This window comes from Apus apus, chromosome 3 (assembly GCF_020740795.1).
Source record: "Apus apus isolate bApuApu2 chromosome 3, bApuApu2.pri.cur, whole genome shotgun sequence".
Taxonomy (NCBI): domain Eukaryota; kingdom Metazoa; phylum Chordata; class Aves; order Apodiformes; family Apodidae; genus Apus; species Apus apus.
The window spans coordinates 68,253,331-68,281,238 of record NC_067284.1 but is presented as its reverse complement, the minus strand read 5'-3'; the positions used below and the strand labels follow the sequence as shown (position 1 = coordinate 68,281,238).

The window sequence follows — 27,908 nt, the reverse complement described above, 5'->3', positions numbered from 1 at the left end:
ATGCTGCTACCAGTTCTCCTTGATGACTATCCCCACAGATCACCTTGAGGGAGTGTTGATCACCCTAGTGACAGCAATGAACTTCCATGTGACAAGAGAGTGTCTACCACCCTCATTTCAAAGGAGTCGCCACTCTGATTTTAGTGATACTTTCGTCCCTCCTGCTGGAAAGCATATTTTAGAGAGGGTGATCTTAAAAGTCTTTTATTTTCTTTCTTGATCACAGGACCCTCCACTAGTATAGATTCTCTTTCATCTGAATTGCTCGGTATTTTAACGCGAGTGCTACACACTGTATTTCAAGTTACAACAAGGGCCACTTGTGCTTCCTGACTGTCAAAAGGGTCACAAGGAAACCTCTGGTAGTTCACAAGTTACTGTCCAGCAAAGCAAGCAAAGACAGCTTTTTTTCCCAACTATGTTAATACAACAGAGGTTGTTGCTAACAGTGTCTCACCTGGCTGTTTCCCAGCCTCCGTGTTTAGTAATCTTTTCTGGCCACAGAAAGCCAGAGCATCTCCAAGACCCATGGGCAAGTTCCATAAATGAAGTTCAATTCCTAAGGCTCCCACTGTGTCTGTATAAAACAGACAGTTTCAAACCCTGGCTGAGATTTCATGCCATATGTACAGTCACCTCTATAAACAGCAGGGTATATGATGCATGGAGGCCTCTGCTCAAAAAGCAGAGAAACCCAGATGGAATCATTGATGGCCATTTCTGGAGCCTGCCTACATGGCAGAAAGTATTTGGGAATCAATATATTATTTTTTTAATAGAGCTAGCATTTCTGAACAACCCCTTACAATAAAGTATAGCATTTTTTTGTTTGCTTAAATTCAAGAAAAGATTCAGCAATATAACTGTGCCAGTAGAATCCTCACTAACCTGCTAACAAGCTTAGAAGACACTGCCACAAAGCAGCCAACAGCAATTTTCAAGACAGTAACACCCTTTACATTATCCTTTCTCAGGAGCTCCTAAAATTGCCTGTCTCCATTTCTTCTTGCCTACTTGTTTTTCCCATCTTCACACATGAACTATTCTGAGGCTGCTCAAATCTCTATCTTGCTTTTACACAGATACCTTGATGACCAATTTACTTTCATTTTACCCACTTCAACACCCTTTGCTAACACTGCAACTTTTTAACCAGCCAGAATCTCTATCTACATGCACTTCCTTTTTTTTTATTAGAGTTTGGTTCTTTCTTTCCCCTCCCCAAAAACCCTTTGTATTGTTTTGCTACTTGCAGCTACAGCCATTCTGCTATGAACTGCTCATAATATTAGCCTTCACAGCATTGTGGCTGAATTACATACTCGGCTTCATCTCTGCCTCTCACAGCTATAAAAACTGATTACCTTGCTATTGAAGATGCTGTAACACATCACAGCAACAGAAAGGATGCAATTCACCCTCCTATTCTAGCTTTTTGTCAGATGCATGGTGTCATCTTCTCTTTATGATTATGGCACAATATGTTGTTGCAAGACTTTTGTTCTGAATGCAGCAAGAGGAAAGACTGTTTTCTGATAACCTGTAAGAGGCTGCTGCAGGACAAGGAGCTTGTATCAGCAGGGTTCTCACTTTCTGACTCCCTTGACTCCCATTCCTGGGCAGCATTATTTATAGTAAAAGTGAAAACAAACCACTGTTTTGCCTAGAACCAAGGGTAGACCTTAGTGATGTGCCCCATAAGCAATAAGAAAGAGACAGATATCCTGAATGACTGTCATTATCTGGGTATCCTTATAATTTCCAGAGTGTCAGAGTGCCACAAACAGAGTGTATTCCAGGGTAGAACATAAAACCAGGGTGGCACAGGTGGTCTGTGTAAATTACCTTCCAGTTTTGGATCTACACAGTAACACAGCAATAGCAGAAATAAGCAGATGGAAAATTCTGCCAGACCATCCTGGCCAATCTGCCTCCACAATACTATTCAATACTTTTCCCTGCAGTGTGTTCCCCACCATCTTGCCAGTCTCTTCTGTCAACAGGAAACAAATGGATATAAAAATACAGTCATGAGGTGAGTGCTCACAGGGCTGGGTTACATGGGCTTTCCATAGTTCCCTGCAATGGGGAGCTCATTCATAGCAGAACTGGGATCTGAACTGTGGGAACGCACTGAAACACTCAGCCAAGATGAGACTGTGTTCAGCTATTTTCCTGCATACTGCTTTAATTATCAGAAGAAATTTATTTTTAAACATTAAACAGTTTATTTAACTATTAAACAGGAAAGCTTAAAGTATAAACCACTTATAAAACAGGTCGGAAACTAGAATTTCAACCTCCTATGGGCAGCTCTCATGCTCTTGGTGTGAAAATGGATGTCCCTGCTCAGCCAATCACTACTGGCAAGAGGCACAAACAAGGCCATTTTAACAAAAAAAAATGTGATTTTCAGATTCAGTCTATGGGCTATTCAGGCAGTGAGAGAAACTGCAGCATGTTTCAGAGCTCTCAGAGCAAAACACGAGTAACTTCCCCATATGCTCCCAGTTTGTACTGATGTACAACCACACAGACTGTTTACCAGTGTTTCCAGCAATACATCTACTTTCATTTACATTTTGTGTTCAGTCCTGGCAAACTCGCTTACTGGTGAAGTTCAACAATAATGCCAATGCACAAAGTAGTAAACACTTGTGAGCCACACTGACTTCTCTTAGATTTGGAATCAACAGTGAAAGAATCCAGAGTTTGTGTAACAGCATAGGACCAATGCTGCTAAAAAAGGGAACATCACTTCAAAGCTGTTGGAGAAGTAGCATAAACAGGGAAGAAGTTAAAACCTACAGTGAACTTCTGACAGTAGCCAGTAGGACCAGCCTGTCTTGTGTTCTTCAGTTATGTAGCTAATTCCAGAATAGATGCAGCTCTTAATGGTCTTCACTGGCCTGAGCACAGGTAAGACAATTTTAAAAGCCAGGGTTCAAGGGCCTAATCTCTAGATTAACACATAGTAAACACATCCACACCTTATCATTTCCCATCTGTAACACAAATACTACTGTCTCTTCCCTCTCCTCTTTTCCAATCCTGTATATTTCAATAGTGATATGTTTAGTCCCCTGTCAAGAACACCAGCATTTAACATGCTATTTGACTGTAATTGAGGTCCTTCAGAAACTCTCACAGCATTAAAGTGAGTGAGACATTAAAGGTCTATTCCTTACTCCTCACTAAAGGTCTTCTCTCCCTGAGCATACCAATGAACCCTCGTTCAGTTTTCTGTCCTGTCAAACAAAAATAGGCTACAATAAGTATCAAAATCCTTGTCTAAAGGCATAACTTTCCCCATAACTTAAATCATCTAATCAAAGAGGTCAATTTACCAGCTGTATTTCAAAAGTACAAAAAGTGCATTACTTAAACAAAATTGCAATAAACAATTATTCTTACCCCAAAGTAAAACAGAATTAGTTCATAAATACAACGAAAAACCCCACATTTTCCCAATTCAGCTAATGTCTTCATTACCCTTCCTGAATGGGGCAAGCTTCCTCCAAGCAGCACAACCTCTGCATTACTTGATAATGTCTCAGTCAGAGAGTCATCAAACAGGTACTGCCCTGAAGGTAAAAAGTCAAGCAGTATGGAAATGAAAAGAATAGAAGCATGTGCTGTGTCTCAATCAGCTCCTTACAGGCAGTGAGGCAGACAACAGGACTTCAGTTATATGAACAGCACAGCTGACCACTATAGTCACTCTTTTTTGGAGTTTCACTTGTGTCCAGGTACTCCCTATGAGATTGTTTCTCTCTATCCCACACAGATGGAACAGTTTGTCCAATACTGAGCAGCTGATGAGGTGTGATCAGAAAGAGTTAGGCAATCCACTATATTCACTCAGACTTTAACTAGGAGCAATAAGGAAGCCTCTGACAGTTGACTGTGCAAGACAGAGAGCAAAACTCTTCCTACAGATTCTCCCTTTTAGCAAAGGGTGTGCACTGAAAGAGAACAAACCAACTCGGTGTGTAGGAGCTCACCACTGTGCAAATAACAGACCTTACAATACATTTCTAGCATGTTAAAAGCTGTTGCCTTCAGGTTTTCCACATATGGTGCTGCTATACTCTGGCAGCTAATGCTTCTAAAGGTCAGATCTTTATATGCTGAGATAAGGAAAATCCATTTCAGTCCCCAAAGATGGAATTGCTACACACAAAAGGGTTATCTCATATGACACTGGAACAACACAGTAGGAAGAAGGTTTGGCACACACCCTTATACTGCAGCAGTGTTGATATGGTTTACCTGATTCTGAGTTCTCAGAAGAGCAGAAAGTAGTGAGTATAAGGGGAAGAGAAGACACAGGGAAGTCTTAAAATGTTCTTTCCATTTACCCAAGGTAAAATATTTAAAGACTACTCCTGGGAAGTCTCATTGCTCTGAAGATGTTTGAGGAGATAACAGCAGGTCTTGCTTGGCAATGCAATTGAAGTTGATGAGATCAGGGGGAATTATGAGTTTCATTAATCCAAAATACTTGGATTTGACCTTCCTGAAGGTAACTGAACTCACACAGATGGTTTTCACAGAAGAGGAGATGCAGGTGTGCGTGCTGCTTGACAAATACGGGGCTAGATTTAAATGGGAGGCTCAGAAGGATACATGCCACTTTATTTCAACACCCTCATTCCTTCCTGCATCTGGTCCTATGCAATTATCTGGTTTAAAATTTATGTACCAAATTTTCCATCTGCTAGATGTGCACTAGAGGCACAGTATACATAAATATAAATGGTTTAAAATTATTTTCACCAATACCAGTTATGAGTAACTCACCCTTGTGGTGGGCAGTCACAGTCAAAAGTGAAAGTCTACCAGTCTAAAGTGAATTTTGTTCTGTATAAATGAGGATAGGGTTGTTACTTATTTGGTTTTCAACATCTGTCGAAAGCATTGGTCCCAAAGACAAGTTCAAGCAGCCAAATCACTATCAGGGGCTTATTTGTCACTCTTTGACATCTAAGAGCGTTGCAATACACTGTGAGGGCATGGTGCATGTGTTTAAAAAAAAAAAATCCAACAAAAAAGTAAAAAAAAAATCCACACAAATACTCATGGTATTAAATTTGTGAAACGTTCAAGCACTGAGAAAACCACAAAAGTGAACCTCAGCAGAAGTTGACAGTGAAGCCCAGCCTTTGGGAATCTCACCATAATATATGCAGTCAGAAAAGAGCCACTGCTCACCTGAACTGCTTTGCGTTGGGCAAAATAACTACCTACAGCCAATCCTATGGCTGCTGCCTTTCCACTGACCTCACCTGTAGAAAACCACAGAGAAAGAAAAGAGGGGGAAAAAACAATATTAAAGAACGGTGTTTCATGGCTCTTTGCAGCACTGCTGAGGACTGTAAGCAATGGGAGTATCTTCGCTCAGAGAGGGGATGCTTGAAGGCTCTTTGTAACTCTTTATGCATTTAAGCTATGAAGAGTTCATCCCACTTCAGATATTCTTCCACTGAAGCAAATCAAGTACTGCATACAAAAGGTGGTTAGAGTTTGAATGGGCACCACCTTTTCAGATGCAGTCAGAAGCCAGTACATTTACTGCAAATGTACTTCAGTACTCACCGAAGCAAATGCTTTTGCACTGCTTGTAACCCAGACCTATGCTGTAGATGGAAAACTAGGCAATAGAAGTCCAAGTTAAATTTACTCAGCCATTTTAATTTACGAGGCTGGCCATAAGGTGTAAAAAACTCACAAATGTCTGTCAAAGTCTCATAAGAAGTTAGACATTTAAATCTGCATCTATTCAAATAAGCTAAGACATGACTAAGACTAGACAAAATATTTTCTAGTACATTAAGCCATATCCTCTCTTGATGTACGTTAGTGTAACTCCACTGATTGCCGTGAGACTTAGCACTGTTTGGATTTTCCCATACAAAAATAAACAGTGCTTCCAGCATCACTGGACACTCACATCAAGCCAAAAAACAGAACTGAAGCTCTCACATAAAATTCCTGTCAACCTGTCTGTTGTAATTTTGCAGTCCAGATTAAAGAAAGCTTTTGTCTCCTTTCAGGTATGACCATGAATCCCCACCGAATACAACAGGACGGCATCAGAGCAATAATGACAAAAATCTGGTGGCTGTGCACCTGCTTGCTCCAATTGCTTCCAATTACCCTGAAGGAGCTCTGCATTTCTAGGAAGCAATTCTTCCAGAGAATAACAAAGATCATCACAAAAGTAATCAAGGGCCTAGCTCACGGAAATATCAAATCTCTGTCACATCTTAACTCCAAGTTCTGAAAAGGAGGAGGATAGTCACTTCTGGGTGGTGAGAGAGCTGGACAGAGAAAGAGGAGACTAAAGCAGAGACAGTATCCAGAAATGCAAACATGATGAAGGCAGAAAATGGTATCATTCTTCCAAATACTACCACCTACATGGTTTCTAGAGTTGATACTATGAATTGCAATTAAAATACACTGCAATTATCAACATCTGGATGGGATATTCTTATAGCACAACCAAGTAAATACTAGCACTGGGTCACCTCCATGGAGAATACCTTTTTTTTTTCTAAAAAAAAAAAAGGGGGGGCTATCACTTCTAGTAGCATAATCAAATGTCCCAAAATGGTTTTGACACATCTAGTGTAAGATCAGGATATAACTGTTACTCTGAGGAACAGAGATGACTGCTGCACACAAAGATACACAATGCAGATTGACCTGCACTAGCAACACCACAGTTAACTTGAAATTCCTGGTTGGCTTTTCCTTTTTGCCCCCAAAAGAATAGAATGTATTGTTAAAACAGCTAGAAGTATGTTAAATGTACAGGCTGCAGAAAACGTCCCAATTATTCGACGGCACAAAAATGGAAGAAAAACTTGCCATTTATCATGACTGTTAGTTTTTAGGGAAGGAGAGGAAAGGTAAAAATCACCTACTTTCTGTCCAATTTCCTGGCTAATTTGAAGAAAAATTGAACGAAGAAAGAAGAATAGAGAAACAAAAAAAGAAACAAAGAGCAGGAAAAATGTCCCTTTTCAAACCATTCAAACTGAGAGTAAGCTGAAACAATCATGTCCCTTGCCTGAGCAAGCAAAAGTAAGGTGACCACAGAGGCAAGACCACCTAGCAGTCTGAGTGCTAAGTGACTGGTAAACAAGACTGTTTTTATATGATGTGGCTTATTCTGAGAAAAAGCTCCAGGATGTCCTCTTTCTGTTATTTTTCAGTTACAACTCTCCAGTGTTATTAGTCAGTCTCTGTAACAGTAGTTAACGTACCTCTAAAGCCACAAATCTAACAAACATAAGAGCACTGCGTTTTGTTAAACTTAAGAGCAAGCTCTGTGCTTTCCTTCTTCCCATGCCTGTGACCCTCTGTGCACACAGCAGAGCCATCACAGCTCTGCTTTTTGGCATGTCGCACAACACAGCTTCTGCACAGCTGGACTTTGTTCTAGGCTGCCTCTCCTCAGGAAAGTGCTCAGGAAACATTCCTCGCTCCTCAGTTACCTTGCTTTTCAATTCTGCATAAAAGACAGAGAGGCCCCAGGCTCTAGCACAGGCCATATGCTGCAGCAATGACAAAAGAGTAGCTGCATAGCCACTTGGTGCCAAGTCACTGTTATGTAAGAGAGAATTCCAGACCCTTCTGGATCTCATGGCTGCAACTTATTGACTTGGCTTTGGATGCATAGATGCAAGCTGCATATTGTCCCTATGATCACTAACTGGCCTAGGAACAGAAATCAGCTTTAAAAATAGGTAAACATTGGAGGCTGATAACCCTAGAAGGAAAGTAGCAGAAAGCAAGGCCATTCAGATAAGCACAAATTGCTTTTCAAATAAGTTGGACCAGCCAAGCTGCTCTCCAGAAGAGCCCAAAGCAAAAGAAGAAAAAGCCTAGAAGAGATAAACTCTTAGGAATTATTTCTCTCTCTGAAAGATGACAAAAAACAATTCCATGTACTTGGGCACCACCACTTCTTATAAGAACAGATTAATTCTGATACAAAAGAAGCAGCTTCACACATCAGCACTAGCATATATAAGTATTATCTTTAAGGTTTTGTGAAGTGCTGTGGTTCTCTCACCAAACTCCAGCAGTCAGTACTAGCTGGTCATTTCAATAGAAAGACCAATGGTTCACAGCTACAGGTAGACAGGATTAGCTTTCCCCAAAAAGCTGGTCTTTCTAACAACAATAAATAATAATAATAATAAATAATAAAACACACCAAAAAAACCCCACAACAACAAAACAAGCAGCAATGAGGTTAACTGTTGAAAATTACCTCATAGCAGTTAATGTTATATTTTGTGTTTGAAGTCCCCCATTCCCACTAATTCAGAAATTATCAAATGGATCATCAATGGGAAGGAGCTTCTAGCAGGACACTTCTGCAACATACCCTCTCCTATACACAAACACTACCAGTTTCATGACCAGAAGGCAAAATTTTTAAGAGCAAAGTAAGTTACAAAATACAGACTTCCAGCTTAACATTTGGCCAGGCTGAAGACCCCAGTGTAGTTGCATTTCAGGTGACATTAAGTAGATTAAAATAACTGTGTCATGACATAGTCCACACTAGATGGGGCAGTAAGTTTTGGGCAAGTAGTTCATCTGCTGACATGTGCCAATACAAAGAGACTGAAACTGCTAGGAAAAAATAATACCCAATTAAGGAAATTTTGTGCAAAACAAAAGGCAGTTTCATCTGAAAATGTCAGAAGTAGTTCAGCTTCTAATACAAAAGATGGGTTCTTTTCATTCCAAAACTGAATCTGAGTACTGGCTTTGCTATATGAAATTTTTAAAAATTGGAAAAGTATGTTTTCTGTAATGGAAACCATTTGCACAAACCCAGCCTGTGTATTATCATTGCTGATGGAATCTGGAGTGCTGTCTTAAGGCATCACACACAAGTTGCTCTAAACGTCAGAACAAATTAGAGAGCTCTGTCTGCCTTCCTGAGTGACTTTCATCCCTAATGTTCTCATTCCTCTTTTGTAGATCAACGGGGAGAACTGGGGCCCATGTAGCCCTGGATAAAGCACAGTCCTCCATGCTGGCAGACTTGCAGTTTACACTACAATTTGAAACAACTTTACACACCAATGTTAACGAACAAACATATCAGCTACTTACTGTTCTTCTTGTACATCAAGATTTCAAAGGAGTTCATCTCATAGTTCTCGAACGTTTGCCGGACCTTATCAATCGTATCTTTGTCTGTCAGCTCTCCATACATAAAACTGCAAATAAAGAGAGAAATTCAAGTCAGATACTAGACAAAGACACAAAGCCATTCGTCTACAGTGTAGAAAGGACCTATTTAGAAATAGCACTGCTTGGTTTTGTTCTTGATTTTGTTTTACCTGGGAAGTATATTTGACAGATGCAGCCCCGGGAGATAAGAGACAAAAAACTGGAATGAACAGATTACTTCTCTCCTCAAGCAACAAACACAATACTACATGCTATTTAACAGAAAATAAATCTGTTCTCAAATACCTGCAGGTGCTGCTTTTTTGCATAACTTCTGCTCTGTGGTATCCTGATAGCTTGCAAAATCCATCATTGCTGTAGACAATAGGCCAATCCACTATCTGGGCATTACCCAAGACAAAATTAGTATCTGTTTGAAAGAACACATCAGTTAGACATTAGACAAGGCTATGGTAGCATCAGAGGAAATACTCATTTCAGGATCCAAACCCAATTGCTTCAGTCTCTGCACAGTTTTTCCCAGAAACTATTCCCACTGCAGTGAACAGGATTATTCCCAGGTTTTTAAAGTAAATTCTTATTTTTACAAAAAGTATTAATTACGCATTTAAAGCTTATGAGGATGAATTAATGCAAGAGAAAACACATGATGCTTAAGCAGGTAAAACTCATCCCTTGACTGAGGCCAGATTCACCAAACTGTTTCCCTCTGTGCCACATGCAGTGATCCACTGTGACACTCAGTTTGAATGCAAAGTCCCTTACACAGAGTCAAAACAGCACATGAGCAGTATTTCTCCTGTCTGAACGCAGACATTGTGGCTCCTCTCAATACAGACTTCACTGCTGACCACACAAGCTCAAACACTTCTTTGTGTGTGACATGCATGGCACAGCACTCCAAGGTAGACACCAGACAACCAGGGTTAGTACTTACACAAGTAGAAAGAACTTTTTGTTTGCTATACAAGTCAGTGGCAGTTTCAATCGGTAAAAAAAAATAAAAAAAATAAAAAAAATAAATTTGAGCAGGATTCACATCTTACTGGATCTATGTGCACTACTTTTCTTATGATTGCTATCCCATTCAAATTAAGAACATACTCAATCCTGGGCCCAAACCTTGCTTTTCTCAGCTGCTTTGGCTCTTGTGCAGCCAACTAACCACACTTGTGCCAAGACAGACAGCAGTGCTGCTGCTTGGGCACTGGCAGGCAGGTGGAGATGATGACTCCTTTCACAGCTGGAAATAACCCCCGGCTTTTGAAAGAAAGGCTAGGAGGCCACATGACATTAAGAGGCATCCACAATTAAGGGGAGCCTTTAAGAGAGTCCACTACACTGTCTACTTTTCAGGATCTACCCTCAACTACTCAAATATACACAGCCATCATCAATGGTTTCTGCAACCAAGAGACACAAACAAGACGTTTTACCTGTTAATTGCGAAGAGTTTTGTTTAATTTAACTTTCCCTTTCAAAAACTTTCATCCCCTTACAAACTTCAAGTGGGTTTAAATAAAACATTCCCACAGCTATCTAAATCCATTGCCCAATCCCATGAGCATGATTAAGTGTATCTTTATACACTCTTTAGAATGAGATACACCAGTAGTATAACTTCAGGACATTTTAACTGCTTTTTTTCCCACAGCCTCTTTTAAATACCATGGGTTTTGCTTGGTTGAAGTACTTTGTTCCAAAAACAATACGTGTCTTTTAGCCCTTCCTATGAATAAGTAAACCAAGTCATTTCTCATTGCTAAACCAAGTGCTTTTGAGTGTCTATTATAAACACGGCATTGGACTGTGCTAGGATATTTTTAAATTTTCATCAGGAAGTACAAAAAACTGACAAAAAAAATATGCAAATACAAATGTTAGGCCAGGTCCCGACCTGATGTTATTTCATGCATACATTTCTTCTCACCATCTCCCCTTCTCAAACGTAACATACCCCTCTCTCCACTTCCTCAAGAGCTCCTTGAAGAATTTGTTAACTTAAGCAGTGAGCTTCCTTTCACACTTAAACCTCAATATTGTCTTTGAATAATTATTTTTTTTTTTATTAAAAGCTATACAGTGCACTTTTCTGATTACTATACTGTGCTAATCCTACTTTTATCTAGCCTTGCAATGTGTCTAAGAAGTAGGACAGTGTTTTTACCCCTTTTTCCAGGTAAAAACAAAGCACTAAATCCACAAGGGAATTTAAGCACCAAGAGGTGAAACTGCTACAGTGCCAAGTCCCTAGGTACTCAGCTCTCAAAGACTTAGGACCTGGAAGCTCCACCCGTAGTGTTGCTGAGATAGAACTGAAAAGATTAGCACAGCAAATAGAAACCTGTTAAACTATGGAAAACAACAAAAAAGGGTGATATTTTAGGGGGATTTTTTTTCCCTTTCCTATACTACTCATGATACCTAATATTTTAACATAAGCCCAGTTCTCACTGACAATACCCAAGTTTTTTTGCCATTATTGCAGGAGCTAAAAAAATCACATTCCCACTTGCTTACCTTTTGGTCCAATTAAGCCTGATTTTATTTATTTATTTTTTACTGGCAGTTTCAGAGGATGCTTAGAGAATGTAAAAATATTTTCCTTTCCCCTGGCAGCCTAGCACTCTGGTGTTCTCCTATGAGATGTGGGACTACCCGAAGGCAGAGAAAGCTTAGCCTTCATTTCAGTTCCTGAATGACCATTTTAATTATTGAGCTACTGAAGAGAACAGATGCCAACATCCTCACCACATAAGTTTTTAAGTCAGTGTGACGTGGCTGTTGTATTTTATGCATCCCTATGAGGCAATCCTGTTAGTCTACATTGGCTGAACCCTTCTAGGAGGTGGAGGGCAAATGCTTCATCAGAGAGTCCAGGTTGCATTTAGCTGTGAGTTACAACCCAACTGAGAGTTCTTTACATACATACCAAGTTTTAAAGGCAAAAACTTGGGCACCTATACACTCAAATAGCAAGTCAGAGACTTTGACAGTCCCACTGTTTCACGTGTGTGTCTCACCTCTAGCTAGTTCCCACTTAAATCATCTTCACCTTTCTTTGATCCAGGCTTTGCATAGCTTACAAACACAAAAGAAGCAAATACTGAAGTTGGACCCATTCTCTGGCATCAACACCACACATCTGACTCATTTTGGGCTCACTCCTCCAACTCTGTTGCCACGATTTTTTTAGTACTTGACGTGGGGTGATTCTTAGACTAAAAAAAGTCCTGCGTGGACCAGTGCTTGGGAACTCCCCTTGTAGCTGAAAGTCTGCAGAGAAGGCATTGGTCCCTGTAAGCGCAGCAGACAGACAGCTGAGAGATGATGTCGTGTAGCACCATCTGAACTGCCAGGCTAGGAAAGAGGTTTCCAACCCACTACCCTCTGCCAGCTTTCCTCAGGAGGTTACCAGGCTCAAGCTGATCTATTCCTTTTTTTCTGATTTTGTTGCAAAGGGACAGACAATCTGCACTGGTGATGTTCAAACTTCCTGTACCCCCTTTTTTTTATTAAACTTACTGTGGCCTAGCAGCCCATAGAGTGGGAGCCCCTGCATCTGAAAATAAAGGGTCTTGAAGACAAATAGGAATTTCTTTCCAGTTAATCACTCCTATTCCTACATCTCTTTCAAGGCAAAACAACAACACAACAATGGTTCTGTGCCTACGTGGAGAACATGCCTGTGTTCCTTCAGGAGTGCCTCCAATGACAGTGTTCTGCATGTGCAAACATTGGCTAGACACAGCATAAAATAAGGACTCTCACTTATAACTCCCCTGCAAAGTTTATTCTGACAGATAACCTGGAGGTAGAAGGGCTGTTCTCATTGCTATTATTTACATTCAATTGCATTGACGTCCCTGACAATATGCTGCTTAGAGACAGCTCATAATCTGTTAAACAATTGTTCCTAACGTAAGAAAATATTAAATAACATCCACTGAGGCAAATATTGCCTCTCCATCCTCAGGGACACAGTGTCCCAGAGGCCAGGAAACAGCTGTGGCTTTGTTGCACAACAAGCAAAAGGGATGCTATACTGAACTCTTAGAGCATCACAGGGCAAAACCTCTTGGGGACTGTCAAGTGGGTCAATGAGGCCAGGAAAGAAGTTGGTCAGAGGAAGACCATTAAGAAATCCACTGCTAAATTCTCTTCAAATATGTATGTGATAGCTGCAGTTCTGAAACTACTTACTGACTTGAGGCACCTCTTTGAAAGGACTCATAGGACTCCTTTACCAGAAAATCAATTTCTATCACAAAGTCAATTGGGTTAGTGACATTGCCTGGCCCAAGGAGAAGCTGTAAGCATCAGTGGCCCTTCTTATCAGCTCCAAGAACTGAGCTGGGAATCGGAAAGGGCAGCTCATCTAAAACAAGACCTAGAGTTCTGGCTTGTGCTGCACTTGACACAGTCTTAGCAAGACCACTGGGAAACAGAAATATGCAGAAGTGCAGTACAAAGCACATCATGCTGCAGAAACATAAATAAGAACTCTAGCACCTCAAATGTGGCACAGTTACTTGCATACGTGGGGTGAGCTTCTGTGATGAGGGTCTGCAGCACTGGCTACTTTGTGAAGTGCCTCACCTCATATTTTATAGCTTGCATTTTCCACAAGTCAGTTCTGTTCACTGTGGTATATCTACATGTCAGTCTTTACACACTCAAATGTCAGACCTGTTATGGATTATCACTTTAAACTAGACTTGGCTGCTTGAAAGAAACAAGAAATACCTTTCAACTCCTTCCAAAAAATAAGAATGGATATTTCTCAGTCACTGAAACCAGAACTTCCCTCCACCCACAAAACACACCATCACAGAAGGATCAGAAAATGTCCTTCCAAATAACAGTGATCCTTTAACAACAGCGACAGCAAATCTCTAGAACACCCAGATTCACCAAAACTACCAAATCTACTGAATCTTACTGCTACATGTAGTGCTTTGTTCAACCAGAACTGTCCATCAGCTCAAGCCTCCAAAATCCCCAAGGACTAAAAGCACCTCACAGATATGCATCTGGTGAGGAAGAGCTGACTGCAGAGAGGTGACCTTCTTGCAAGAGCATGGAGCAAGCTACTGAAGTGCTTGCTCCCTGCCTTCCCCTGCACTGCTGCACATTTGCACCCACAGCACCCCGGCCTCTCCTGTAAGGTGGGCCTTCCCAAGCTGAGCCCTCACCTGTTCCCAGAGGCCAGCACACCAGTTCTGCCTCCTCTGTCCTACCAGAGACACATGGGCCCTCTTTGAGGACATATCGGTCAGAGAGTAGCTGCCAGACAGATTCCCACAAGGCTGCCAGCCATGTTCCCAAGTCACTGCCTGCACAGAGGAAGCACACACTGAGGTGACCAAGAGGAAACCTCTGCTCAGTGAGCTGCAGCACAGACCTAACAACAGAGGCTGGTGCCCACTGTTAAGATATGAATGCCACTGTTAAGATATGAATGGTTTGTGAAAGCCCCCCACAAGTGTTTGCAGGTTGGTGCAGTGTAACTTGAATATGTTAATATATTACCCAACAGTCATCATACAAATACAAAACTCACAAGATTTGCTCCTTATTTATTCCCCTCTCAGTGAAGGAAGAAGCAGGTGGGAAGACCTGTTCCTCACCAAACTTGCTATTCTCCCATCAGTTTCCAACAGAACAGAAATTGCCCTCCTGATTCCAGACCACAGCCTTCCTCATGTTGGGTGAGGACATAACCCCTCTTATTGAGCCCCATGTGTCTTTTTTTATCAGGTCTCAAATTTCTCCCATGGATCTTCAGTGGAGCAAACCTAGACAACCAGCATTACAGGACACAAACCGCTACTTAAGCAGCACTGAAAGAACTGCTTAGTAAATTGGTTTTTAACCCTACCCAGGGATAGGGTGGGGGTCACCAGGGATAGGGTGTCACAGCCAGCACAAGAAATGTGCACTAGGCAAAAATCATGTGCAACTGTCATGACTGAAGACTGTATCATAGAGCTTAAGTACAAAGGACAGATGAGCTTCTAAACAATTCTGGTATTCACAAACTTGTAACTTTGCATCACAAGTAGCATAATTTGGATATGGGGAAAAAAGGGATGGTTTTGTTTTTGGTAAGGAACACAATGCATGGAAATCAAATGTTGTTTGTAAGTAGGCCTGCTGAAATTGTTACAGTCACACAGCTCCTATCATGCTTTTGCTGTAACAATTTGCAAAGATAGGTATGCATGAATTTTCGCTCCCAATTAGTCTTAGATTTGAAAAAAGTAAAACAGAAGCATTTAGTCACACTGATGAGTTGCATTGCTCAAATATAACTCCTGACATAAAAATATGGCACTAAATCAGTACAAATAATGAAAACTGAATTTCAAGAACCTAGTCAACCTTTCCTTTGCATACATGGGATTCAAGGTTCACACTTCATGGAGGAAAGGCACAGGAACCAACCACATTTTCATCTTAACAAAAGTGCTGTAACTCTATTCAAAGCAAGTATAGAGCTTTCCAAAGGACTGAAAGACCATTCACATGGTAGAATAAAAATAGTAAGGCAAACTTCTGCTCTTCCACCCACATTCTTCTGTAGAAGTCAATGATGTTACATGGATATACACATCCACTCAGTATCTCCTTACATTCATTCCTAGAGTTGGAGTACATCTGTTTAAATATCTCATTGAACAAAATTATCTCCCTATAGAATAATGATATAGTGGCCTCAAAATTTTACATCCTTAATATCAAGACCAAATTATTTTAAGCTGTAGTCTCACTCTAGTAAAAAACAACATATTATAAAACCCTATTGTTTCTTTTGTGTTTACACATTTTATAAAACTTTTATATAACTATTTATTTTACAGAAACAAAAACTGATTTAAAAGCTCTTTGGCTCCTACAGCATGAACACAATCCTCTAAATGCAGGCATTTTGTGCTTTATTGAGACATGACTTACACTGTCGTGTACTCCAGAGCACACTGCAAGAAAAGAATTATTAAAAAATGTATTTCATCATACTTACCACAAATAACAAAAGAGACACTAACTAAAACATCTTCAAGTGACTCAGTTTGAATCATTACAGAAAATGAATGCTAATTTCGGCCAGCAGTATAGGTAAAAACTACTGGTTCTACCTCAACATTTGCTATTTTGTATTGTTACAGCAAATGTTTCACAGTAGGCTCTAGAATGAGAAAAGTCTAAATTTAAAAGAATACAACCTTCCAACACTAGTAGCTCTAAATCTTCTCAATTATCTGTACTTTTAAAAAATAAAACAAGAATAGCTGAAATTGAAAGTGCACAGCAGTTGTCATATGTATTTTATGAATAGCATAATTCTTCTATCTCTGAAGTTCTGTCCATGCTGAGAAATTAAAAAAAAAACACCAAAAAACCCACAAACAAACAAAAAAACCCACGTAGACAATTGTGGCATTAGTGTGAGATAATTTTCAGAAATTAGAAAGTTCATCAGCTGTAAGAGTCATACATTGCACCATTCTTAATAAAGAACAAAAATACTGTTTAGCAGTGAGACTTCACCATTTAATTGGTATGGGTTTTTTTTCCCCTGCTCATCTGACCTTTAAAGTAATCCAGGAAAAAGCATGTTTTAGTTGCATTAATCATTTAGGTCTTCCATCAGTTTAAAGAAGCCATTTGATTTACTGATTATAGCCACAGCTATCAAAAACCTTAAGAGCATTTGACAAGACCTAACTCCCTGCTCACTTCTAGCTATATGAGTTACAAAAATGCATTAAAAAAATTCCCCCGTGAAGGGGTTTCATAAAGATTTGTTTTATGATCTTGTTCTAGGATTTAATGCAGAAATTGATTGATATGTTGAATTATCACAGTAGAACTTCTCGAGCTTTCAGAACATTAATTTTAAAACACATTATCCATCATCTCTATGTTGTAGTTCTTCTTTTTCTTACTACCTATAAAAGCCATTTTAAGGAAATCAGGTCATACATTTCTAAATGCATAAAGATACACACAAATAACAAGATGCTTCTGGCCTAGTAAAAGCCAGCAAAAAAAAATTACATTGAACTCAAGTGATACTGAGAAAAATAAAACTGTCAATAGTGAATAGATATTTTGATGTACTGGTCAATTGCATGAAAAACATGGATGAAAATAAAAGTGCCTCCACATCTGTTAACTTAGAAAAAAGGAAGATGAGGAGGAAACAAAATCCTTTCCTTTGTTTCAGTCTCAGCTTGCAAAAACATTGTTAACGTGAAACCTAAAAGTTGTCCCCTTGTAGTTTTTGAAGGCTGGCTGTTCTCATAGCTAAATGTCTTGTTTTAATGAGTGCCAATAGGCAGACCCACACTCATGGATTTCAGTCAGCCAAAACTGATTTCACAGGAAATCTTGAATAAACTGGGTCTTGCAGGATTAGATACAAAAGGGTACAGACTGAAGTGCAACCACTGGATTCCAGATTTTTGGAGGGTAACAATCACTTTGCCTTGCACAGGGCAAGCCACAGAGAAACAAAATCTTCAGCTAGAGGCACTCTATACATATAGCACCATCTTATTGCTGATACAGCAATTTTCCATGCACTCTTTGCGAGGTGTGACTCTGGGAAAGAGCCTTCCATACCAGGGAAGGGAAGCCTTCCCCAGGCCAGACCCTGCTATTCCATCATGTTGGGGCTTTTTATCCTGAAATTAATCCACAGATCTGGCAGGTGATGAGACTTCAAACTGGCAGCATGTCTGCGTATCTGCTACAGCCTTCCAAGTCAGCCCATTTGGGAGCTTTAAGAACTAGGACAGCTTAACACAAGGCACTGCACCTCATAAGGAATACCTCAATATTGCTCTTCCCTGTGCGCAGGTAACTCTGCTCTTTTTGGCACTTTCATGTCAAAACAGCCACTAAAATGCATTTCCCTTTTCAATAAAACCTCACTAGACCACACTGGAATGTCATTTACCTGCAGCACAAGGTTTCTGATCTGGTCCTCTGCAAATAATTCATTTCATCCACTGCTCCTTGAAGATTCATTGAAAATTACAAAATTTTATGAACTGTCAGGAAACCAAATATATTCTATAAAAAAGGAAGCAGAAAAGAATATTCCACCCCAAAAATGCACTTGCTAATTTAAACAAAAGCAGTCCTGTTCTCAGTAGGAAAATACCTTCTTGATGACTGATGCTATTTACTGTGTTGCAGTAGCATGAGGTCCTCTAATGATGCCCAGGACCTGACTACCCTTGACACACATGGAAGAGTGATGCAGAAATTGTCAAGCTCACACATGTGTTCCTTACCAACAAAACAGCTGAGCAGTCTGAAAGGGGTCAGACCCACAACACTTCAGACAGTGAACCCAACCTTTGGGGAGCATGCCTACACTGCTGCTGGACCCACATCACTTCAGTTGCAGCCAGGTCTGCAACTCCATACCATGCTGCTAACTGCTTTAGGTTCTGAAGGGAAGTCAGGCAGAGCCAGGTTGCAGCAGACACAGCACTGGCAGGTTAAGGATCCTTTTTGCAAGCATTTCATGTAGATGAACTTTTTATTCAAGTGCAAATGTATGAAAATAAAACTCAGTTTAGTTCTTCGTTCTCTGTTAGTTTCCTTTGCATTTCTCTCTGGCTGAACACAAAAACAGGTTTTTCAGTTTCAGAACTGTTTAGAAAAAAGTTAATTTCTCTCCTAGGTGTCAGGCAATGGTATTGGATCACATGTCCAGGTTGCAGAATGTTTCTTTACTGGGACTTTATAGTCTGCAATGGAAGCAATGACGTGAATCATGGAGTTGTCTGTTATTCTCAGGATCTTTGTCTGAAGGTGCTTTTTCTCTCCCTCTACAGGGAACTCACTGCACTCTCCATCAAAGGGTGCAGGTTTGCTTCCATACCTGACATCTCTTCAGCGTGTTCCCAGGGGATTTAATGGAAGTAGGACTAAATTCACACAAGTCTTATGCCTTCTAACCTCCCCTTCCTTCAACATTCTCTTTTTGTCAATAAATCAGAAAAGCATCTGTGACTTCCACTGACATTCCTAACCATGAAAACACAGGGCTTGCTTTTGCCATTCTTACACATGCACAATTATCACATACCTCAGTGAGAATTTGATCAAGGAAAGACTGCAGAATCTACCTAGCATTTATGTAAATAGAGAAGTATCTTTGCTTCCAGTTATTGATAAAGCATTGGAATACAACACAGAATCAGTATTCTCCATAACATACTGCAGCATTTGAATTGGATGCCTTGGCCATGAACCAAGATTATATCTGTTATTGTCATAGTGCCTGTATATTGTGGGTGTATTACATTACCCAAGAAAAACATTAATACCACATTAGCAGTAACCACCAGGGGCTAGTGATTCTTTACGTACTGCACTGTTTTAAGGCACAGGCTCATTTTCTGTTCCATTGAGTGTTCTGGTCTTTAAATATTTCAATGCTTCAAACAAATTTTTGTCAACCAAGCACTACACACAACCTTTATTTTTCTAGCTCTAGATGACCAGTTTAGAAACTCAGCTTTTAAATTTTAAATACAGGACAAGCAGGGTGATAGCGTCCCTCATTTCAAAGAGCAAAGAACCTTAAGTTCACACTTCACCCAAAGGTCTTCTTGCAAAAAGAAATCAGAAGACCAGGTACGGTCCACAGGTCTAGGCAGATGACAGTATGTTCTTTCTTGTGTGTGCCATCATAAGGCCATCCTATCCCAGGATGGGCTGAGAAATTCTCAATTCCTTCTTTACACCATAATGTGGAAAGGAAATACTGTGCAGCTTCTAACCCTAGCACAGCTCTTTTGGCTGTCAGTGCATGAGAACCCGTCTCAGTTGATTTGCAACCTAAGCAGCAGCTCTCATCTCTAATAACTCTAAAGGAGATGATTCAGACCAGCAGAGTTTGAGGTGAGCCTTGTGTGATGTAAACATGAATAAAACACCAAGCATAAAATAAAACCCCCGAACTTGCATGCCTGTGTACACTGTTACCTTTAGCCATTGAAGGTGCATCAGCTTACCAGTCCCACACCTAATATGAAAGGTTGCCCAAAGAATTCCTTGCTAAACTACTGCTAAAAAATGGTGTAACTGCTGCTGTCCTTGGAGCAATACTCCCAAATGGGGTTGCATGCTAACTATTTGTTATTACTGCATGGCCTCTTTCACAGAGTTAACACCCCCTGCCACAAAACACAGGACATTGCAAGAATGGGTTTTTCTCGCTTCACCTATGACAGTGGATGCATTTCATATATAAGTACCATGAAGTGAGGCACCTATTCAGGATCTATTTCCATTCTGTGACCAAATTCCTCTCCTTTCAGAGGGAATGCTTCCCAAATTAGGAACGTTCCTATATCTGTACCAACTCAATATCTCTTGGCACTATTTAACGTGCTCGGATGTGCCAGCAAATACAGTTTGACAACAAGTCCAAGATTTATTTTGCAAGTCCCAAATGGCCTAGATAGTTTCATTGCGGGTCACATTACTACCCAATCAAATGAAATCAAGAAAAGGGAGCCAAACCTCAAGCTTTATGGGCCCGTTTAAGCACTCATCCTGTGGGCATCCCAAATCATCTCAGAGGCCAAGTAGGCAAGCCAATGAGACAGGTCACAAGGAACTGGCATGTCTCCATACTGCCCCCATGCTGGCCAGCACAGCCCTGCCCGGGGAGGAAAGGAGACTGTCCTTGTCTCCTGAAAGAGACAAGAGGTTAGTAGAGGCACAAGGTCTCATCTTAGAACCGATTCACACAGCATTTGTATGTGACAGCATCACATTTACACCAAAGCTGGACTGGGTCCAGCAAAAACTAGAAGGCAAACCACAGAGGAATTGGGCTTCTAAATGTGAGTCACTTCCATAAGCTTCTCCTAATATGCCTGAACCATGCATCACGTCCTACCAGGCTTAATCTAAAAACCTGTATTGATTACAGCCCTCAGAACTTGCTGAGCATTTGGAAAAGGAGTGCTGTCATTTCACCTCTGCTGTCTAGCACCACACTCTGTTACGATACCTTCTTAATAATGGGGGAAGAGAGGAAGAAACTCAGCATAGCTTCCACTGCATGATTCCTCCCATCTCCAAACCTCAACTGATTTATTGCATCAAGGTTTTGGCACTGAAAACCACAAGACAAACCTGGTTTTTAATGAAGAAAATAATCTACATACTCAAGACAATTTTGAGAAAAGCTTTAGATGACTGGTGTTGGAAGATTAAAGAAGCAGCCTGAACATCATGAAATTTAATGTTTCGTTTTTCTACAAAAGAGGGCAAGATTCACTGTCAGAATGGCGAGTATTTTTTTCAGGAATGCAGCTTCCAGCCCCTTTCCTTCTACAGGAAAGCTGCAGAGAGAACAAACCTATAAAAATAGTCTCATGTTTTAATGGGAAAGTATGGTCTTATCAAAAGCTATTTCTCCAATAATAACGCCTAATTACAAATAAAATAATAATTCTTTGGGTAATTTGAGTTTTTAGCTGCTTATCAAAAGGATTAATTGCCTTTACCTTATCAGAACAAATTGGCTATATTTTTAATTAATTCCTCTTGTCTTCAAAAGGAGCTGGATCCTGCATATTCTCAGAGCCACTACAAGTTCTTAATCCTTTAAATAACCCCGCTGGAGTCAATGGAAGCATTAAAAATGGCAGAACTTGGGCTTGGAGCTTTAAAACAATGCCTATGCCTGGGTCTAAACAAATACGGAGACGTCTGCACCGTGGCGGGCTTACTGAGGGAGCAGCGAGTCACGAAGTGAAAGAATCTGGATAGCATTAATGCATATTTGCAAGCAGTCGTGAAACTCGAAGCATTTTCCACTCACTCCACAGACTTCCAAGAGAAAGACCTGCTTCGGGCGCACGAGGGGGGAAAAAAAAAAAAAAAAAAAAAAAGACAACAAACCCCACACCCCACACCTACCCTCGGCCCTCAAAATGGCAAACTCTCTCCTCACTTGTGACAAACCTTCCCTTCCAACTCAGACAGGCAGCCCAGCGCCGGGCTTTCCTCTGCTCAGAGACCATCTTGGATGCCCGCACCGCCTCTCCCCGCCCGCAGCTGCCGTGCCCCCGCAGCGCACCGCAGCTCCCGCCCCGACCCCCTGGCGCCCCGCGCCGGCTCCGGCCCCGCGCTGCCCCCGCCTCGCCCCCCGGGCGCGGAGCTCGCCCGGCGCCGGGCACAGCGCTCGCCCGGCAGCTCCCGCCTCGCCCCCCCACCCCGGGGGCGCCCCGCCGTGCCGCCGCACCTGCAGCCGCAGCCCCGCTGCCCGGCGCGGGGGGCTCCCCGCAGGACTCGGGCACCGGCTGCGGCACCGGCACCGGGATGCGCCGCTCCGGAGGCACCGCCTGGGAGCGGCCGGGGCTGAACGCCCCTCCGCTCGGCGCTGCCCCCGCCGAGGCAGCGGGCAGGCTGGTTGCCCCCGGGCAGAGCTCGCCCTCAGCCGCGGGGCGCGGGCGCCGCCGCCTCCCCGGTGCCCCCTCACCGTTAGACCGTCGCACGATGTTCTCCAGGAACGTGTTCTGAGGCGCCACCAGCCCTCGCCTTCCCCCGGCCATAGTCGCTCCTGCGGGATCTCCGCTCAGAGCTGCTCTGCCGCCCCGCGCTCTGCCGCGCCGCTCGCCGCCCGCCCCGCTCGCCTCATGCCCCCGCCGGGACCGGCAGGGCTGTGCGGCACCGGCCCACGGGCCCGCCCGCCATCCCCCGCGCACCGCAGCCCCGCGCCCGCCGCCGCCGCCGCCGGGCCGCCCCGCAGCGCCCCCTGCCGCCCCGCGCCGCCCCGCGCCGCCCCGCCGCAAGCCCGGTGCTGCAGCGCCATCGCCTGGGCGCGGCGGGGGCGCCGAGCCCGCAGCCCGCCCGCTGCCGCGCCCGGGCACCAGCAGGAGATACTGGGGCACCCGCGGAACAGCGGGTGTTCATGAGGGGGGCTTCGCGTCTCACCGCGTCCCCGTCACCCACCCAAAGGGCGGCTGCAGCGGGGCTCGGCCCCGCACCGGTGCGCCCCGGGAGCTGAAGTAGTCGGAGGGCTTTAAAACCATCCAAAAATTCGTGGCAGCAGCTCGCTGGGGCGGCGGGTGGTACCGCCGCTGCTTCCCGCCCCGCTGGGACGCACCCGACGCCGCCGAGAGCAGGAGGCTCCGCTCGCAGCCCCCCGGTTGTGCCCCGGTGCTTGCCGCTATTGCCCCGGCTCGCCTTTCATGCTCTTCGGTGGTGATTGCTACTCAGTGTTATGTGGGCAAAGTGATTAACAGACCAGTGGAAGCAGTGAGACAAACTATTTAAATGGAACTTTTGACAGGTCTTAAACTCTTTGAAATATTTAATTGACAATGTTTTCTCACCCAGGGATTAAACGACCTGACTCTTTCTCCCTTAGCAATCTATCAGTAAAAGGAAAATACTCAGATCTCTTCGTTTCAAAAAGGCAGATTTTCTCACCGGCATCGGCACGGATTGGCTGCAACACCTCGTTAAGTGCAGCACCTTCCGACTCCACGCCTCAGGGCATATTTGAGAGAGGAGCATGTTTCTGCGTGTTTGGGAAAAGCTGTTTCTCAGAACAGGAGCAAACAGACCGTGGCAGAGACTATGAGACCCTGGAACAGCTTGCCTAGGAAAGTTGTGGATGCCCCCTTCCCTGGAAGTGTTCAAGGCCAGGTTGGATGGGGTTTGGAGCAACCTGGTCTAGTGGGAGGTGTCCCTTGCCCGTGGCAGGGGGGTCGGAACTAGATGATCTTTAAGGTCCCTCCCAACCCCACGAGGCCTAAGAATGAGCTGTGCCATGGAAGCTGCTCTTAAGCTGGCCATGAACTCTATACTGGCCACCCTTGGATTTGCTGCCAAGAGGTTTGGAGAGGAAAAACGAAGTGCCTGAAGTTGCAAAAAGGCTACAGATCCTCCCTGAAATGTTGTTGGACTTCAAAAAATCCCAGGAAAGCACTTATTCACATCTTTACACCTCTAAATCTAACCCAAACAATGGTACATACGATGACCCCAGGTTATTTAGCTCCTGCTAGCTTCAACAGCACAGGCCAAACTGAAGAGATTTTCAACTCTCTGGCAATTTCCCCAGAAAAATTGTAACTGTAACCTTGGATACTAAATTTGCACAACTGCTAACAACCAGGAGCAAGGTTTCGAAAAATGTGGGATCTGAAAGACTCTTTCATTATTCCTCTAAGCCCCCATGCCAGAGGGCTAAATAAGTGCATGCTATCTTAGCTTCTGTCGGGCTCTGCCAGAATATCTATGACTTGGAGACATCTGGCAGCTGGCATACATTACAGAAACTTTGAGGCCTTTCAAGAAAAAGAAGATGTTAAACTGAATCAGCAATTATGTAGGACTGGGAGCAAGGGGACACAGAGTAAGAAAGAAATGTCTTGTATTTATTTTTTTTTCTGGAAGTCCACAAAGAGTGAGCTGGCTGCAGTTTGTGTTGCATTGTGCAGTCCAGTTTCTGGTTATAGAGCTCTGATTATCTGTTTTTTCAGAGCTTAATCCCACAAATTCCATGTCAAAGGTACCATTTTAAGGTTGGGATTTAAATCTACCTTGTAACATTGCAAATGAATAAAATGCTACAGCAAATGGAAGATTTACCCTTTATCTTCTACCTACTTTAGACTTTCCCCCAATTGCAAAGTATGATTCCTGCTGGTAACATGAATTTTTCACCACTAATGCAGAGGGACACTGTATTAATGTTTCACTGTGGTTATTTTGAATTCTATACTCATTTTCTTGCCAGTATTGGTAAATGATACAAAGCTGGAAGCAAAGCCCCACTTGAAGCAGCACACATACACTGTTTTCATTATCAGATGGTTACCTCTCCTTGGCTATCTTTTTTTGTTGTTGTTGTTGTTTTCCAAGTTGCAAACTGGAATTGCTTAATTTGCTTGTTTGCTAAAGTCTATTGGACAGAACTTAATACCTAGCACTTGCACTTAAGGCCAATATAAAAGGTCAGTATTTACTATAGAGGATATTCAGCTGTATTTTATTATGCTGCTCTTTCAGCCTGGTGTTTTTTCCTGAAAAAGGCCTCAGGTCAGGACTTGTAGTACCGCCCTTGTAAGTGACCGCCCCTTGGCTGCAGAGCCTTAAGCTACTGTTCCACAGTCCCTTTGAGCAGCTGCTGCTGAGAAAAGAACAGATTTGCCTTCATCTAAACTGTGCATATTTGTCACCCCGCTTGAATTGAAAACCAGCCTGAAAAGAAACCCAGCACTGATGGTGAAAGAGGAAAGGCAGCTGAGGTACCTCCCTTTTTGGCAGCAGCCTGTATTTATGTCAACCCATTTACTAACATGACCGTAGCTTCCAGTGTTGATACACACAAACATGTTGAAAATTCTATTACCAATAAAAACATTATTTCCAGGCACTAATTTGCAGAAATGTCACTAAAACCCATGGTATCTATGAAATAAAAACATTGGAACATGACAGAGCTCCTTTTTTTTTCAACTCGTAACAAGGTTCTCTGCTGAGAGATACTTCTCTAACTTTCTTGAGAAACTTCCCATTAGTCAGCCATACAGTATCTCTAGGTAACCTGTTCCAACACCTAACAAATCTCATAAGAAAGCTTTTCCTAAAATACTGCCAAGTCATCTAGTCTTTAAAGCAAGTAAAAAACTCTTCCCTGGACACAAAAATCACCAGCCCTTTTGCAAGTTTTCAAATGCATGAAGAGTTGCTATAATGCTCCTGTGTCTGCTCTTGCTGCCTTTCAGTACACAAAAAAACCCCAGTCCTTCCACAGTTGCACAAGACTTTTGTTGTTGGACTCTGCCACTTCTTTGGGACCTGTCACTTCGCTTTCACAGCACCAAATCAGTAAAGAAACACAGTGGTGAGGGAAGTCTCATATGCTTAAAATTTAATTAATTTATATTGAAAAGCACTGGTTTTATTCAAGGCCTTTTTGATTTCTCCTGTTTTGCACACTACCTTTCGTTCTTTCTAAAATAAGATCTTTGTAAAAAATAAACTGTCAAAACCCGGAATTATAACAATGCAAGGTTGTAACAAACTACCACCAAACCTGAAGAGAGTAAGAGTCTTCAATATTTAAATCAAGTTGCATTTGTATACTACCACATGGCTTTTGCTAAATTGTCAAAATAAGATTGATAGGCCAACAAATTACAGAAAGTAACGCACAAGTTACTCTGCAATAGAGACATTTAACAAAAAAAGGAAATTCTGAATTCAAACTAAGATGGAAAAACAATTTTTTTATATTCAAGTCAATAAAGCAGCTACTATTTTACAAATTTTTATTCCCAAAAGTTTGCAGGCTAAGGCCCCCATCTAATTATACACATACATGAATACTTATTTGTTTGTGATTAATGTTATTTGTTATCTTCTGGAAAAAACAATGAGAAACAAAGGTCAGGTGAGTCCATAGCTTAACAAGTACATGTGTCCAGCAAAAGAATTTGGGAAAACATCTGTGTATCTTACTGAAATTGTTCAGTTTATTTCTATAACTCATTTTAACCAAAATGCTCCAGACATTGGAAAGTTCAGCCTGAGGTTCCTAAAGGTCCCATTATTTCTGTGGTCTAAAATTAAATGAAACTTTATATTTAAAGAAATATTCTGTTGCACTGTAGACCTAAGAACTGAGAAATGTTAATTTTCCCAAATAGCCATAAAAAAATTATTTTTAAAAAAAATTTGAAGAAAAAAAAAAAAAGTCACTTTTCCAGTTTTGGAATTTCTCAGTTTCCTCCAGACCTTTTACGGGTAACCAATACAGAAAAATAAATTTTTAAATCTCAAAATCAAATTGATGGGAAGGTACACAGACAGCCTTATATTTATACATCTAACATTTGGAGTGTGGGCTAACAGGGAAGAACAGTTCCTTCTTAGAACAGCTCAAAAGGACATAGAAAAATTTCCCCCCACACATCCTGATTAGGACACCTGCTACTATCACCATTGTCGTCACTGCAGGTGTCTCTACTCAACCCGGTCCTGTCCATGGTCTCCCCCAGTCCCAGAGCAGAGGCAGTGACCCACTGAAGTGTTATTATTCAGAGGAGGAATAGAAATTAACCAGTTTCTTTAGTTTCAGATCTGGTAAGCTTTTTGATAATTTTTTTTGTGTGTACTTCAGTCTGCTTCATTTTTCCTGTGCTTGTATCAATATAAAACAAGGCAAAATGAAGCAAGGCAGGTACAGCTTGCTTAAATTCTGACAGAATGCAGGGGTCCCCATTAAGTAGTTGTAATATTTTTATTTGCATGCTGTGTCCCCAGTAAGCCTAGGAACCCATAGTTCTGAGTCACAGTTTTTTGCTAAATAGCAAGGAGTACTGCGGGCTGTATTACTGTGTTAAGTTACTGACTGCATTTTTGTTTCTCAGCTGTGGTCCAGTAGTCTCTGATTTAACAATATTAAAAAGCTACTTTTAGTCCTACATTCTCAGAATGTGCTTTACAAAGAATATTAAAAAAACTAGCTATTTCAGGCCCAGATTTGGGAAAAAACCTCTTAGCTAGGAGTATGCTTTTGCTAGCTAGCAGGTCTTCCATCTCTTTTTTTCTTACTTTGTCCCTAATACATCCCCTTTTAGTCACTGCCATTGATCTAAACCACATGATTAGAATTCCTAAATAAC

The 27,908-nt window shown here is 41.9% G+C and overlaps 1 protein-coding gene across 3 annotated transcripts in view; it reads right to left on the bottom strand.

Annotated features, from left to right (window-relative positions):
* KCNH1 (potassium voltage-gated channel subfamily H member 1) overlaps positions 1-22,843 on the bottom strand; it is a 185,187-nt gene extending 162,344 nt beyond the window's left edge. For all 3 annotated transcript variants that reach the window (XM_051613521.1, XM_051613523.1, XM_051613522.1), the window contains exons 1-3: positions 22,748-22,843; positions 9,511-9,634; positions 9,145-9,251 (exon numbers count right to left, since the gene is read on the bottom strand). In XM_051613521.1, coding sequence (XP_051469481.1) covers positions 9,145-9,251; positions 9,511-9,634; positions 22,748-22,820 — 304 coding nt within the window. In that variant the 5' untranslated portion in view covers positions 22,821-22,843. The remainder of the gene's footprint in view (positions 1-9,144; positions 9,252-9,510; positions 9,635-22,747) is intronic.
* Between the last annotated feature and the right edge of the window lie 5,065 nt (positions 22,844-27,908).